The sequence below is a fragment of the Giraffa tippelskirchi genome, chromosome 4 (genome assembly GCF_054371585.1).
Source record: "Giraffa tippelskirchi isolate mGirTip1 chromosome 4, T2T-mGirTip1v1.2.pri, whole genome shotgun sequence".
Taxonomy (NCBI): domain Eukaryota; kingdom Metazoa; phylum Chordata; class Mammalia; order Artiodactyla; family Giraffidae; genus Giraffa; species Giraffa tippelskirchi.
In genome coordinates this window covers 82,183,752-82,200,936 of record NC_137278.1, presented here as the reverse complement: position 1 = coordinate 82,200,936, position 17,185 = coordinate 82,183,752, and the positions used below count along the sequence as shown (strand labels likewise).

General features: G+C 36.1%; 1 protein-coding gene across 15 annotated transcripts in view; it reads right to left on the bottom strand.

Annotated features, from left to right (window-relative positions):
* Window positions 1-17,185, bottom strand: part of PRKD3 (protein kinase D3) — an 87,607-nt gene that overhangs the window by 5,900 nt on the left and 64,522 nt on the right. For 9 of the 15 annotated variants that reach the window (XR_014083651.1, XR_014083653.1, XR_014083652.1 and 6 more), the window contains exons 11-18: window positions 16,509-16,785; window positions 13,698-13,750; window positions 11,586-11,658; window positions 10,470-10,576; window positions 5,290-5,451; window positions 4,951-5,049; window positions 2,368-2,635; window positions 342-427 (exon numbers count right to left, since the gene is read on the bottom strand). Coding sequence is in view for 9 of the 15 variants with exons in the window: in XM_081596200.1 (XP_081452326.1) it covers window positions 342-427; window positions 2,368-2,635; window positions 4,951-5,049; window positions 5,290-5,451; window positions 10,470-10,576; window positions 11,586-11,658; window positions 13,698-13,750; window positions 16,509-16,785 (1,125 nt within the window). In the remaining 6 variants the exon portion in view is untranslated. Of the gene's footprint in view, window positions 1-341; window positions 428-2,337; window positions 2,636-4,950; window positions 5,050-5,289; window positions 5,452-10,469; window positions 10,577-11,585; window positions 11,659-13,697; window positions 13,751-16,508; window positions 16,786-17,185 lie in introns of all 15 variants that reach the window. The other 6 variants (XM_081596206.1, XM_081596208.1, XM_081596209.1 and 3 more) reach the window with 3 other exon arrangements.

The following is a 17,185-nucleotide window of genomic DNA, read 5'->3' as shown; positions in this document are numbered from 1 at the left end:
TCTTTACAGTGATTGTTCTAAAGCTTCTCTCTAGTCTGAAGTTTGGGGGTATCTTTTGATAAATCTAGGCAATGGCTTTTAGGGGAATTAAACCAAACATTTAAAATGGCATATCTCATCTTTTCAATATAAAATATAAACCTTTTGGTGGACATTTTAAAAATAAAATATATTTGACAACATAATGTGTTATGCTCACCTTACAAAAAGGTGAAATAAACACCATAAGGCCCTAAGACATGTAGAATCTGATGATCTTTTAGGAGTGGTTTCATTAAGTAAGATAAATCACCATGAACTGCTCAAAGGAAGATTGCCAAAGAGAAATACATTGTTTTTACCTGCAGCCAGGGATGACTAAGAGATTTGTCCACGCTGTAACGTTTTCTCATCTTCACTTGAAGTAGGTTGTTTATCAAATCAATTGCTAAGGGAAAAGACAAAATTAGATATGTGAATCTGAGCACTGAGCACCTCAAACCTGTGACTCTGCCTGGAAGGCAGTTCCATCCCTAGAAATACAGGGTTGAGGATTTTTGCTTCTCAAGGACATAGCCTTCAAGCTAACATATTAGTGACCGATAAATATTTATTGAATTCAGTGTACCTGGTTTATTAAGGAGATAGTACAGAATACAAGTTAAGTTAAAAGTATAGACTGGAGCCCGCCTGCTGGAGCTGAAGTTGTTACTGTGTGTGACATGGGGTCAGTTACTAAACTGCACTGTGCCTCAGTTTCCTCATCTGTAAAATGAGGTTGTTGAGAAGATGAAATAAACTTAATACACACAAAGGGCTCAGAATGATGCTTGTATGTGCTAAGAATTAACCATTACTTTTAAAAATGAATAAAACAGAGTCTCTTTACACTCTGATTTTTTTGTTGTTTTTTTCCCTCTGCAATGATGCTATGCTATTCTCTAGTCTTGGGCTTGGTCTGAAAAATAGCCAAAGCCATTGCCTTGCTCCTGCAGATGTAGTTATAGTGAGGTAATAACTTCTTACCAAAAGTTCATACTTAACAGGTTTTGACAAATAGTTCATGGTATTTTGGTGTATGTGGTGAGATCTTAGCATGCATATTTTATCCAGTTATTTGGAGAAGTGGACTAACTACAAAACCAAAACAACCATGTAACTACACACTGACAATATCCTTATGTAACAAGGCAATTGTTACTAAGGTCTGCATCCAGGGATAAGCCAAACTAACGACTTATCCTATACTATTTCTAGTTCTATATATCGTCATACCAGTCAAAATTTTCCAGATTTTTTTCACCCTGTTTTTCCCCCCAAAGTATTTTAAGTACTAGTTTCTCTATATTCTAAATACTTCTAACTTTTATCCATTGTTCCTTAAATGGCAGTCTGCTATGTGCATCAGGATCATTCAGTGTGTTTACTAAAATGCATTCCTGAGTAGCAATACAGCTGGTGAGTCTGAGTCTCAGGGATGGAGCCAGAGGGTCTTTTTAATAACCTCAAGTGATTCTGATATAAGAGGTCTATTGACCACACTGTCCAAGGGGCTCTAAGGTGACTTTGTCAACATCCCCAAACCCTCATAAATACTTCTTCCATCAGATCTCTTCATTAACAAGTAAGCCTACTATTTACATGTTGTCCCTCAAACTTTTCCCAGTTTTATTAATCCCTATGATTAGGTCTCATACTTGGCAGAATTTAAAAAAATGTTTTAAGTGGTGTATAAAGAACCTAATTTAGTTCTCAAGATAAGAAAAGTGACTGTGAACAGATAGATGAATTCAGGAAAAATACACTCAACCAGTAGCCTAAGATCATACAGTTTGGAAGAGTTCAGGGAAGACTTCACAGATGAGCCACAAGATCAGGGATCTCTGAAGGGCTAGAAGGATTTCGACGGCAAGGAGGAGAGTAGGTAGGGGAAAGGTCTATAGCAAAATGCAGCAAATGGCTGAAAGTAGCTTGTGTAGGGCAGTAGTAGCAGATGAGGCCAGAAGGTGAGAACTTGGGCCGCATCACAGAGACCTGCAGATGCAGCCTGCTGACAGGGAGGCTGAGGTGTCTGGGAGCACAGTAAGATAAAAGTAGCATTTCCAGAAGATGGACTTGGCAGTGGTGACTGGGAAGGATAATTAAAAAGCTGTTTCAGTAGTTTCAAATGAGGCCGTTGGGTCCTGGATTAGTGCCCTGCCTGGAAACTATTAGGAAGATAAACGATATATAAAAGGAAGTATTCTTGAAACAATGGTAAATAGCTGAATTTGGAAGATGAATGGAAATATTAAAAAGAGATGTCAAAAGAAACAGTGATTTGGAATCACGAAGGTTTTTAAACTAAGAGGCACAAACCTAAAGTTTAAATTTTCTTTTTTTTTTTACCTTCACCAGAAATTTCTCTCCATGGATTTGGTGGGTACATAAATGCAGCATTCTGGATTTGGTCATTTATATCTTCATCTTCATTAAAAGGAAATGTGCCACTAAGGCTCACATAGACGATAACTCCCACTGACCACATATCTAGAGAACGGTTGTAACCTTTGCTCCTGAGAACTTCAGGGGCTAAGTATGCTGGAGTTCCTACCACAGATCTCCTGAATGACTTTTCACCAATGATGCGTGCAAACCCAAAGTCACACAGCTTCACCTGGAAATTAAGGATGATGTTAATTTTATATTATTGATATACAGATAAAAAATATATATCAATTTATACATACCTGTCCCTAAATATGATACGGAATCATTTAAACACATTTTCCAACTGTATTCATTATGAATGTCAAAAGATTATACATACGGAAATTGTAAAATACTCTTTTCCCAAAAGGAAGATACATTTATAACCCTATGATCCATTACTAACAGTATGAAGAACTTTGCTAAGTGCTCGTTTCAAACAATCACTTTTGAGGTCTGGCTTCCAGAATGCCAAATACCAGACTGGTGTTATGAGTGCTCATCATTTTTGATGAAATGGAGGGTGCTGATCTTTTATCATTTGGCTTTTAAGGAGATCACTTTCTATCATCTGTAAGCAGGATTGTTTCATTTTTAAATCCTCAGTGGCCTCCCAGTGCCTGTATAAAGGTACTCAAATGTTTGATGAATGAAAAATAAGTTATGATATTTAAAAAACACCCTTTATTTTACTTAATCCTAGAATCTCTCTTCCCAAGGTCACTATATATTGGCAAGTATATACACACCAGTTCAGGTGTGTTAAAAGACAACTATTAATGTGGCCAGTAAAAGAGTAATATTAGAGACTGCTTGAAAGAATTGAGTAGTTTTCTATGACTATAGAACAAAATATTGCTAGTTTGTTTAGATTTGAAAAGAGTTATGTCTGAGGGTAGCCACAGTCACTACCATGCTCTTTTGGGAAGAAAGTTCTGGAAATGTAATGAGCTTGCTGCCTATCCTCTAGCAGAGGTTCAAATTCTGGTGATTAAGGATACATCCATGCTGAACAGCAAATGCCAAATACTTCCCTGAGGGAAATGCCCAGATTCACAAAATGTCTTCACTAAAAACGTTAAGATGAATTGAGAGATGAGGGATTTGGCCTCTACAAACCACTGATACACATAATGACTGGAAAGCAAAGATGGACCTTTATACGTGTTTTTATGCTGTTTGTTTTGTGTCATTACTAAATTTGGCTACCTCCTCTGAGTATTTGAAGAATAGGATTATCAACCATGAAGAAATGTGAACTCTCTTTCCCCCCTCATCAAATGCCATATTTCAGCTAACATTTTGGTAAAGTAAAGATGACTTGGCAGTCTGACAACTGAAAAAAGAGTGGCCATGGCTAGCATTTGATTAAAAAAAAAAAAGAGTATCAAATAAATGACATTATTTTCCCTTTGATCCTAATGGAGGTCAGAAGGTTCGCGTTTTAACCTTAGCTGGAGGGGTGTGCATCCTTTGCCCATACTCTTTTGAAGAGCAAATGAAATAATATATGGAAGCACTTTATTTAAAATATAGCATCAGTGCTCATGGCACCTTTTTGACCTCATAAAGACAGGGGATTACTTTTATTCTCATATGCATTCTAAGAGGAATATGGTTACTTCCTTAAATGTAAAAGAGTTAAATGATTTTTTAAAAATTTATCTTTTTCTTTGAAAGACAATCTGAGTTGTATTTACCAACTGAATAGTCATCTGTTGCCTTTATTCTAGCCTCTTGTCTGTTTTTTAAATAAGTGCACATAAACAATAACTTGGAAATAAATTATTCTAGTTGATGACAGTCATGAGAAACATTCATAGGCACCACTAATGTATAGTCCTTAGGATAAATGATTCACACTTTGGGTTAAGAACCATTTTTAGGTTATGAGATAAATCTGACTCAAGATGAACACGTTTTAATGAAATAAAATTTAACCAAGTAAAAAACAAAATGAGTGTATCACATCAGGAGACACATTATCATCATATGTATGTGAGCCCTGGTGGTGATGGGAAATTTAATTCTTCCATGGATTTTGCTGAGAATGTTTGAAATATAGTACTCTAAAGAGGAAGAGTTGGCTGCCTGCCTCAACCAAGATCTCGTCTTCCCATTTCAGGGTTATCCTTCCGTTTATTTCATAGGGAATTTATCCTGAGGACCAAGCACCAACCAAGGCTGCCTCTTCCTACTTGATTCCCAAGAGTGGTGAATTGTGCACAAATTACAAAAAATTACTTCTTGAGAACTGGTCTAAAAAGTCATTAGGTGTAAAAAGTCTTCATGAAAACAAACAATATATCAATAATTAGTAAAATCTGAATTCAAATTATTCAGGTGTAAATCCTCTCCGGTAGTTACAAGTTAAAAACTTTATTTCTGTAGATAGTTATGAATTGAATCTACAGCACTGCCTTTCATTACATGTGTGCTTCATAATGTTGTCACAGAGATACTTAAAACCATACTTTAAAAAGGTTCTGGAGAATATCTCACCTGAGGAAATGGCTCTGCTGATGCGAGCAGCACATTTTCTGGCTTTAAATCACAGTGCACAATATTCTTGAAATGCAGATTCCTCAAAGCAACAAGTATCTGTTATTAAAGAAAAGAGAATTTTTTCCTGTTCCTGGAAAAGTCACAGCTAAATCCTAATTGGACCCCCCGAATGGTATAATAATTTTAAAAGTCCACTACAGTTCATCAAGATTTAACTGAAAGTGTTACTGTCTTCTTCAAAGTAACAACACCCACAATATCCTGATATGTGAAAAGCACTACTATTTCTCATAGTCCTTAATTTTTCTCTAGTTTCAAAAAAAAAGTTTGAAATACCTGTGTGACCATGAATTTAGTTATTCGTTCTGGAAGTCGACTTTTCTCACTAGATAAAATCATTTCCAGCATATCTCCGTGTAGCTTTTCCATCACTACAAAAACTCGTTCCGGGGTTTCGAACATACATTCCAGGTTTACAATCCCAGGATGGTGCAAATTCTGAAGAGTTGCAGGACATTATGTGACCAACTTGAGTCAAGTTTTACTATGCAAATATCTAACAATGTGCTGCAACTAATTGTATGGAATAATGGCACAAAAGATAGCTCAGAAAAATAAAAGCAAACAAAATAAAAAGGATCATAGAGTTTGATTTTCAAAGTTCTGTACTGAAGAGAAGATGCACAGGAAGGGAAAGAATGTCTTCCCAGTTTGATTATATAACTGCCCTTGTCCATTACTGCTACTTTTCCTTTCTTCTCGTCTTTTTAATCTTTATTAACTCTATTAATTCTATTTACTCTAACTTTCTGCTATCCACAAATAGGCACCAACTGCCAATCAACGTTTAGCCAATTACATAGAGCTTTGGTTCTTCAGAGCTGTTTGTAACGGTCTTAGCTCAACAGGTGGCTTTGTCTTTAAGGTAGTTATTTATCTAAGTCCTGATCTCATATTGTATCTTGATTTGGTCTTCCCTCTTTCAGGTTCAGCATCTCTACCACCATCACCTCATTTTTCTTAAGCACTAGTAGGCTTACACGGAGAAGGCAATGGCACCCCACTCCAGTACTCTTGCCTGGAAAATCCCATGGCTGGAGGAGCCTGGTAGGCTGCAGTCCATGGGGTCGCTAGGAGTCGGACACGACTGAGCGACTTCACTTTCACTTTCCCTTTCATGCACTGGAGAAGGAAATGGCAACCCACTCCAGTATTCTTGCCTGGAGAATCCCAGGGACGGGGGAGCCTGGTGGGCTGCCGTCTGTGGGGTCGCATAGAGTCGGACATGACTGAAGTGACTTAGCAGTAGGCTCACAGGTTGGGGCTTCCCTGATAGCTCATTGGTAAAGAATCTGCCTGCAATGCAGGAGACCTAGGTTTGATTCCTGTGTCGGGAAGATCTGCTAGAGAAGGGATAGGCTAGCCACTCCAGTATTTTTGGGCTTCCCTTGTGGCTCAGCTCATAAAGAATTCACCTGCAATGCGGGAGACCTGGGTTGGGAAGATCCCATGGAGAAGGGAAAGGCTACCCACTCCAGTATTCTGGCCTGGAGAATTCCATGGGGTCACAAAGAGTTGGACACAACTTAGTGACCTTCACTTTCAGGCTCACAGGTTGGAAAAATACAAAGCTGAACATGATACTGTTTTAAAAAAATAAAGCAAACTATCTTACTGGTATTAAAAACAAACAAACAAAAACTTCCTCAAAAGTGAATTTGAGAAGCCAGCCATACTCAGAAACATTTAATGGTTCTTTATTTCTGGACATAAATCTAAATTCCTGGATGAATTTTAGTATCTTCAATAACCTGGTTTCATTTTTCTTATCCAAACTTAAATACGTTCTTAAATACTAGCCCAAGTGATTAAATGTTTTAATCCTTATTAACAGAAATAGTTTTTTCTTATGCTTTTTTTCTCACACTATGGATATCTAACTATGCCAAGAGGGCAAACTTTTTTCCAGCCTGAGATTAGTTGGGCTCCATGTCTAAAATGTGTTTTGAATCCATCATTCTCAGTTCCCACCGTAATGCCTTAATTTTCACTCACACTACCTCTCTTCTGGACTACTGCAGCAGCTGCCCCTGCAGTCTCCATGCAGCGGTACTTATCCCACGGTACTGTATTACATGTATATGTATCTTACTCTATAGTACAGTATTGACAGCAGAGACTGTGTCTTAGTCATTTTTAGCTTAACTTCTGAATCATGGTTGGTGTTTTAAAAGTGTTTAGAAAATGCGCAGCAAGCACAAAATAAATATTGTTTATAATCAGCTTGAAACAATTTAATGATGGTGTTCCAGGTGGCAAAATAAAAAGTGATACAATCTTATAGTAGATAAAGTGAAATACCCCAGTGGTGGGGCGTCATAATGGCAGTAAGCAGAAGATTCAAAACGCCCTAACTCTGATCAACTTAAAGCGGTAACTGTGGCTGGCTGTCCCCTATATACTGTAGTCAGATTACCTCTCAAATCTCTCACCCCAGCCCCTGCCATCCTTGAGAACATATGCATGAACACACAAAAATAGAAGTATGCTGTAACACAATTCTTATTAACAACTTCTTCTATTTGTTTAATGTCCTATTTCCTCTGGAGTCTGTTTTGGTAAATTATAGTTTCATAGAGAATTAATCATTTTCTCCAGGCTTTCAAGTTTATCTAATAGAGTTGCACAAGATGGTATCTTAGTGAGTGAAAGTCGCTCAGTCGTGTCTGACTCTTTGTGACCCCATGGACTATACAGTCCATGGAATTCTCCAGGCCAGAATACTGGAGTGGGTAGCTTTTCCCTTCTCCAGGGGATCTTCCCAACCCAGGGATCGAACCCAGGTCTCCCACATTGCAGGCGGATTCTTTACCAGCTGAGCCACCAAGATAGTATCTTAAGATTCCCTTAATTTTTTTCAGCATTTGTGATCATCCTCCCAAAATGTTTTGTATTTTCTTATATTTTGATCCAGTTGGACACTTATTTTGTTGTTATCCCACCCACATAGCTAACCAGCTTTTGGATTTATTGTACTAAATTTATTAACTTCCAGTTTTATCTTTGTTAATTCTGTTTTCCTAGGGGGAGTGTTCACCCTTTAACTTGAGTTGGACTCAATTCATTTATTTTCATTCCTTCCTCATTAAGTAGCTGATATTTCTATGAGTAGTAGTTTAAAAGCTCTGATAAACACTATTTTCACGATTATCTTCTAAATACTTGGGTCATGATTTTGCTGATTCAAGAATTAAGACTTTAAAAAGTTTTTTTCAGGTGGTGGGAGTTTTTTTTTCCAAATTTTATAATTTATTTGCAGTTTTAGTACATTAAGACAAAAAACTGTTTGTTTTTTTAGCTAATAAAGTATTTATTTATTTGTAGGTACAGAGTTCAATCTAAACTGGTTAGATCTACCTTATAATGTTTAGGCCTCTTCTGTTCTTACTTAGCTTTGTCTACTTTATCTGTCATGGACAACTATGGATTTGTCTGTTCGTCCCTGTATAGTCACTCGTTTTCCTTTAAAGTTATTGACGTCATTTGGTTTAGCGTGATTTGCACTCTTCCACTGACAGTGCCCTTCTTAATTCACTTCATGTTTTCTTTTGAATTAAATCTTACTGGGTCATGATGCCCCTTCACTTTCTTCTTCTATCTGAGAGAAACCCAGAGAGGCTGTCATGACTGCAGGCCTAGAAAGAGCCACCAAAACCAGTTCTTGTGCCTCTTCCTACATTTGCCTGGTCCATCTCCACTGTTTTGGAAAAACTTCTACCTATTTTGTATATCTGAACTATCTATATTAGAGTATGCTTCTGTTTATCTATATTAGAGTATGCTTTTCTGTTTATCATTTTTCTTGTAGCTTCTGGGTGATTTCCAAGAAGAGAAAGGGAAAATACTGAATTTCCCATTTACATAGGGAGCCAGGAGAGCACTTCATCTTTTCTCCCACTACTCTACTACCCTCTTCAGGCAATAACAAAAGATTTTACATTACTACATCCTTATGAAATGAAAGTAACAAGATCCCCCATACTACAATTATTTAATTCTGTTCCCGGTCAGGCAATATCAATGAAAAGAACCAGAGTGATATGATAATAAAGTGTTTACATTGTATATTACCTGCAAATTCCCAAATTTAGTTATTAACATCTGCAGTTGTAACATGGGAGTAATAAGCTTCAGTATTTAGTTCAGAGCTGTATTTGTGATCAAAGTTACAAGGAGAACTTATATCTGGAATCTAAAGTTTGACACAAATGAACATTTCTATGAAAGACAAAGACTCACAGAAATAAAGAACAGACTGGGGGAAAGGGGTGGGGGAGGATGGATTAGGAGTTTGGGATTAGCAGATGCAAACTAGTACACATAGGATGGATAAACAACAAGGCCCTACTGTACAGCACAGGGAACTATATTCAATATCCTGTGATAAACCATAATGGAGAAGAATATATATATATATGTATAAACGAGTCACTTTGTTGTATAGCAGAAATTAACATTGTAAATCAACTACAATAAAATTTTAAAAAGTGACAAGAAATCAAGTCTTATGAATAAATCCTTAATATTTATTTTTTGCATATAAACTGGATATTAAGAAAGAGTCCAAAATTAGATATGAAAAAAGATCTCTAACAATATTTTCAAACCCTAATGCAGAGTCTGAATGCTACTATTCAGACTATTTTAAAGGTAGCTTCGTAGGAGGAGGCAGCCTTGAAGTGACCACAGGTAGCTTGTAGACCAACCATCTTTTGATCATCTGGGAAAAAGTGAGGCAGATGTTACTAATATTGACCAGTAGTGTAATAAATGTAAAATTAATTACATGTTTACAACTTTCTTACCTTCTTCTCCAAAGAAGCACCAAGTTCAATAGGCTGTGTCCTTCTTGAACTTCACCCACAAGCAAATAGGGCTCTGACAGCATTAACTATTACATTTTCTTAAATACCATGCAAAAGCTACACAATGAATCAATAACATTTGCATATTATAAATTAAATGTATTCAGAAAAATAAAGCTAACTTTTAATCTTCTAGATGACTTCCAAAAGAGATAAACATGTTACATGAGAATAAAAACTCACAGTAATTTATTTTATGGAATTTAACTCACTGCCAATATATCTTTAAAAAAGTATACTTTGATGGACTAAACTGTTAATGCGGTGGTAGAAGTATCAAAGTGTTTTTAGTTCATGGAGTGATGAGTTAAGAATGAAATTTTAGCTTTTTTAATTTAAGACTTTACTTATGAAAATGTGTTCCAAACAACCTACTACCATAATGTCAGTCCTAGATTACTGTAACCTAATTTTGCCTTTAAAAAAAAAAAAGGAACTTAATTCAGAAGCACACTGGCCTCTCAACTGAGCCAAAATGTTATAAAATGCAAACAAAGAAAACAAAAACCAAATTTTACCAGTTCACTAGACAGACTTGGATTTAAAAACTCATAAACCGAAAATTAAAACCAATACAAAGCAACTTTTTACCTGTAAAATAGCCACTTCATTACGGAGCTGACTTTCCTGTTTTGTGGGGAATCTCATCTTATCAATTACTTTAATAGCCACATCCCTTCCAGTCTTTCTGTGTTTTCCTATTTTTCAAAAAAGCACAGGTAAGAAAGAAGATGCAAATTGATGTCACATATAATACAGAAGTTTCATTAGGAAATTGTCCACAAACTGAAATTGATATGTATTTACTTTTGTATTTCTTTTAGAGGCCAGGCTCATTTTGTTCTTTCTCCATCACTCACCTATAATTACTATAATTTTCCCTTATAGTAACTGCCTCTAATAAAGGCTGTTTTATTATTTGAAATAGCAGGAAATTTGAATGAACTTGTCTGCTGAAAAATAATCTACCTTATTAAATAAATGAAAGTTAACTATGTGACTTAGTCTTCAAAAATTCTGTCAAGATAGAAACACTGTACCATGGAATTATTTTATTCTAGGTTCTTTGGATCAGCAGAGTGATTAACTATTTATTAGGGCAAATCTTCAAGCAGAAAGGCCAACTAGTCATGGTAAGGAATGCAAAGGGTTTAACATTACTTTTCTACCTTGCATCATAGCTTGTAAAGTAGCTTTACATACATTAATGAATATACAGGCCAGGTTGTATAAACCCGATTAAACTGATGAAGATACTGGAGCACAGTGAGGTTAAAAGGCTTCGGCAATGTAAGTCAGAGAGTGAGATAAGGTTTCAGATGTTCAGACCTGATACACCATTTGTGCCAACTGCAGACAAATGGGAAACTGTGTGGGAAAACCAGTGGGGCACATACTTCAATAAATGAACTCTCAGAGTCCAACATAAACTTCAAACCACACAAACATCTTTTTGTGTAAGCTACAAAAAAAAGATGAAAACTATTGTGAATTTTCTGATTCTGTTTCTTTTTAAAGTTTTCAATTTAAATTAAGAAATTAATACTAAGTTATAGTGAAAAGGGCTTATCTAAAGCTATGCAGATTAATCTCCAAGGAAGAAACCACTTGCAAAATTCTGACAATATGCTAACAACTGGCAGATGGTTTTTAAATTTCCTAATTTTCTACATTATCTACAACACGCAAAAGGCTGCAACTGCTTACCTCCATAGACGATACCAAACTGGCCTGACCCAAGCACCTCATCTGCAAAGATCTGGTAAACGGTACTTATGTCCTATTTGGGAAATAATAAGTATTATTAGTTCCATGAAATCATGTCAATATCTTTGACTCTTTTCATTCAAATACTTAAATACATTTCAGTTTTTATGCTTGAGGGGTTTCTTTTCCACAAAATACTTTTATGAAATACAAGCATTCTCTGTCCTAAAAAAGACCAACTTTACCATGACTCTTAATGTACAACTATAATGTATTCTATAAGAAGACCACGGGGGGAAAAATGATTTGAATTAAAAAATATATTTATTAAGTAGTGACCTATAAAAAGTAAATTAACATAAAAAATTAATAAGAAAGTTTTACCAACTTTACTATTAAAGAGATTTGCTATCTTTGACTTGAAAGTTTTGACTCAAAGTTTTGTATTATTGAGATCAGACTTATTTTGAAAGACTGATGAAAAAAGTATGTGTAACTCATATCCACTCCTCAATCTTCTTCCTTCCCTTTCCTTTTTTTTTTTTCCCATTAGTGGTTGTTGCTGTCAGAATATTCTTAGAAAGCATTCTCCAATCCTTTTCACAGATCCTCGGTCAAGGTCTCATTTGGGTATGTGCTACAGTCTCCATGAAGCCAGGGACTACACCTATTTTGTTCAATGTTACATTCCCAGACAGTGCCATCTCATGGTAGTCACTGGACTGAATAAACCAAGTTTATTCAAGGCCTCATTCCCTCATTAGTAAAGCAGATATAACAACATCTATCTTACTGGATTTTTAAGTGAATTAAATGAAGATATACAAAGTGTCAAGTCTAGTGCCTGACATATAAAAATCAGTACTTCCACAACCTAATTTCCATTTAAATTAGGTAATCTTAAATAAGCTGAATTCCCTGGGACGTGGTCTTTTCATCTGTAAAAATGAAATGAGAAAACTTCTTTCTCTCCCCAATAATCTGGTTCCAATGCTACCTACCAACCCACTCCAATATTTTTGCCTGGAGAATCCCATGGACAGAGAAGCCTGGTAGGCTATTGTCCATAGGGTCGGACACGACTGAAGCGACTACACATCCACACATGCTACCTGGACAAGATCAAATCTCCTTGAAACCCTCTATCTCCCACAACACTACTGGATATCCAGTTTCTGCTACAATCTTAGAAAACCCAACATTTATGTGTTACTGAACAGTAACAGCTGGATGCCCCAAGTTGAAGAGTAAGAGAGATTTGAATCAAATAAATTTATATATAGCTTTTGGACTTCTTTTTCTAGCCTTTTTTCCAACTAATCCAGAAGCTGGCAAACTAGCCTTGTGGGCCAAATCCAGCCTGCTGCCTCTTTCTGTATGGCTCCTGAACTAAGAACAGTTTACATTTCTAAATGGTTGTACAAAATCAATATAATGTCATCTTGTGAAACAGGAAATTATATGAAATTCAAATATAAGTGTTCACAAAAAAACTTATACTGGAAAACAGTCAAGCTCATTCTTTTATGTACTGACTATGGCTTTCTCACAATGGCAGCAGAGTTGAGTTCGTAACTGTACATGGTCTGCAAAGCCTAAAATATTTACTTCCATCCCCTTATAGAAAGTATGCTGACCCCTACTGTAAACCCCTACATGTACCAGCTAAACTGAGTCCTCACTCTGCCTTAAAATCCTGCATTTTCTGCTTCTCTGTACTTTCATGAAATGTTCTCTCACTGCCATCCTCTCAGCACTCGTGTCAAAACTCTTTTTAAGTATATTTCAAATTTTACTTCCTTTAGGAAGTTTCCCCTGCTCTGACCCAGAAAGTAGCCTCTCTCTTCTCTTTGAATTAGTCTATCACTCTGTAATATTATAATGTCACTTATGAAAAAGTTAACTTTAATTTCATAATTTAAAAGGAAACTGCCTCAGTTTCCTTCATAAAGCAGAACTCCTCCAGGAAGTTATCACCCACACAGTTCAGTCTAGTGTCTTCAGGCAAACTGCACAGTACTATGGGTTATAAACTTATTTTCTAGTAAGAGTTTCACATTTTATTTTCCTTAATTACCCAATCTGCATATTTTAGCTGTAATATTTACTTACCACATTCTCTTGGATCTGACAATTAGATACAGAGATACTGGTAGACAAATCTTCTGTAAAATGAATGATGTATGGGGGAAAAAACTGTTAGTATATAACTTAGTAATACTAATATTTACTGACATGAATGCTTACAGTACATTAAATTTTAAAAACTAGCTAATAAGATACAGTTAATATCATTACATTAAACAAAATTTATCCATAAACAATACTGATCCATCAACAGGAAACAGGATACACATCCATACAAAAGAATACTATCTACACATTTAAGGATGCAGGGCTGTAAGTACTGAGTCAGAAAGCTATTTATATTATTAAGTTAAAAAGGTAAGTTTCAGGGTAGTGGTGTATGAATCAAAACAAACAAAATATGATCACTTCTGGTGAGTGAGAGAGATGGGGTTGAGGAACAAAGATTTTTTTATATGCTTCTAGACTGCTTAAAAAAATGTATAGAAAGTATGCATTATTGTCATAAAACATTAAAATTATATAAACCTATATAAATTTGAAATATATCTGATATATATTAAATAGTTCATAAAATCAAGTTGTAAAAAGACTATACATCTTTAACAACAAAAATGACTTTTTTTGTGAAAATACAAATATAACAAGACCGTACAAATAGAATAGACTCCCCTCTTCCCAAGCCATCCCCAAATCAAGAAATATACACCAAACTATTAATAATGGTTTTCTGAGGGGTAAGATATATGACTGGGAATAGGGGGACATGTCACATGCATATAGGGACGAGTTTCTCATTTTATATCACATATTTCTATAAAGTTTAGTAAAGTAAATGTCTATATTACTTTGGTAAGCAAAGGAAGTAACTGACAAGAAAAATGGGAAATTAGAAAGTAAAGCAATAGACTAGTTCTCAAACATCTAGAATCTCAGTGATAACTCAAAGAAAAAGATACGAAATTTCTTTTATAATCCCAAATATAAAAACATAAAACTTCATTAAGAAAATATAAGCAACTGTACATCAAAAAATATGTAAATGACTGTGGAAACTCCATTTTCAAATATTAAGTCAATTTTAAAATACTTTAAATAACCCAAAAAATCAAATATTAATGCAACAGACCAAAAAAGCACAGCATCAACAAAATGAATGAGCCTAAAACTCTGCTTTTCAGTAGTTCCAGTTTCCTAGCTTAAGTCAATATTTATTTTGTTTCAAAGGCCTCCACTGTCTTAACTCCATCCAGTTTTCATTTCTATCGCTTCCCAGGAGAACTCTGCTCCAGACTGGTTGTTACCAAGGACAGCAGAAACAGTGTCAGCAGCAGCACAGCGATAGTGCCACTACTAGGTCAGGAATGGTACCAAGTGCATCATATGCAATTATTCTATCATTCTCCTTTTAGATGAGACAAGTGAAGAGGTCAAGATCATGAAGCTAGTAAAGTGGCAGAACTGGGCTTTCATTCTCCCTTAGCCCTTTTGCAGCCTGTCCTTAGGGACTTATAACCCTAGGGAAGAGTCCATGGATGGGCTTGAGAAGGACCCTAAATCCAATTATATATAAAATTTGTGTTATGTGTCTGCATTATTTGCTGGGGTAAAAGGTCCAATTAGAATATCAGACAGTTCTAAAATCCCCTCAAATTTAAGAAACATTGTGATTATCCATTTTATTCACCCTTTCAGAATCAATATTCAACACCAAACATTTTCATGGTCATTACCCTCATGCCTTTGATCACATGTCCCCTTAATTCCACGCACACCCCCAGGTCAGCTCTGCCTATCCTAACTTACGTGAGATCTGAAGTCAAGGTCCAAATCAGGCTCCTCTATCATGAAGTCTCCACTTACCTTCCTATCTGTATTTGAGTTCCCTGAGAAATGCACTACTCCTTTTTACACTCTACTGCTTTATGCACCTATTTCCCTTCCTATCTTTAAAAATCTCTATTTCTTTTGTATTCTAGCTCAGGGCCTAGCATAATGCCAGTATACTAAGTAGCATAGCTGAACTGAAATAAAAGGCATATAGAAACCAGTTGAGGGAATTCCCTGACCATCCAGGGGTTAGGACTCGGCGCTTTCCCTGCCGGGTTCAATTCCTGGTTGAGGAACTAAGATCCCACAAGCTGTGCAGTGCAGCTGAAAAAGAAAAGAGGCTGATATCTCTTTCAATTTAAATGTATTTGTCTAATGAATGAAAGCTGTTTCACCATAAATGACATAATGCCAATGGGGGGGGGGAGCGCAGGGAAGTGACATTTTACTATGGCTTTGTGATTAAGTATTCACTTAAAACTTAAAAACAAATTTAGGTTTTATTTTATAAATTTTGTTGGTGCAAAGAACATGTGTTTCAATATGTATTTTAATGTTTCTGAATGTTTTAATTCAGTTAAAAGAAATAAAGCATTTCTGACTTCACACATTTTGTAAGTACTATGTGAACTGCAACGCTTTACAGACTGAAAATCCCACCATGAAGCACACTCCTAATACTAGTAGCTTACTTAACACCTTTTGGTTCTCTTTCATTTAATGGTGACAACTCTATACAGTAGGTATTGTTACAGAAAAGGAAAGTACTTGCCAAGATCACATAACAGGTCAGCAGAGCCAAGATTTAAATGCAGGGAGACTTGACTCTGGAGCCTCGCTCTGGGACTGCAAGCACATACTATGACCAACATAATTTTATAAAGCAATTAACTAATGGTATTGATCACAAAAATGAAGCTTAAAATAAATACAGAAACACAGTTGCACCCACAAAATGCTTAAGAACCAAAGGGGGAATAAGTCATCAAGAAGCTTATTGCTTACTGTGATCCTTCCCTTGGCCTGGAGAAGTACAGACACTGGCTTGAGGCGTCACAGGCATGAGAGCTTGGCGAATTGCTTTTTCCCAGCTCTGTGCTACATCAAGTCCCACTCCAGTGGCAGCAAGAACAGGATTGTGAGAGCTGTCCCCATTGTTCTCACCAACAAAGTATACCATAGTATCAGTGATGATTTCAAAACAGTGTGGGTTGCTGCCTTGTGAAATGCTTGTGAAATCTTGTGGTGAAGATATGCGGAGAATTTCTGAAAGTGGAATTTCCTGAAGTAAAGAATAAAGCGTTAGGAAACATGAATATGTGTTTTTTCAAATACACTAAACAATCAAAGATATGCATCTCTAATGAATACCATTAAAGACAAACACAAGTATGTGAATGTGGCACATGAACACAAAGTCAAGTCTGATGAGGGTATGTGCTCTGAATGATCTGCATGTCCAGCAATGACAGAGGCAGAGAGCACGGAGTATAATAACTAAGCTAGTAATTCAGGCCTGTAGCAGATCATTAGAAAGAAAGGATTTAGAAGGGTGGCTGCTGCTATAGCCAACACCTGCCATTTCCCAGCTGTCAGGAAGTCAACTCTACAACTACTCTACTGGCTGCTATCTGCAAGATATGGCCCCAAAGGAGAACGAGGCAGAAATAACAGCAGCAAAG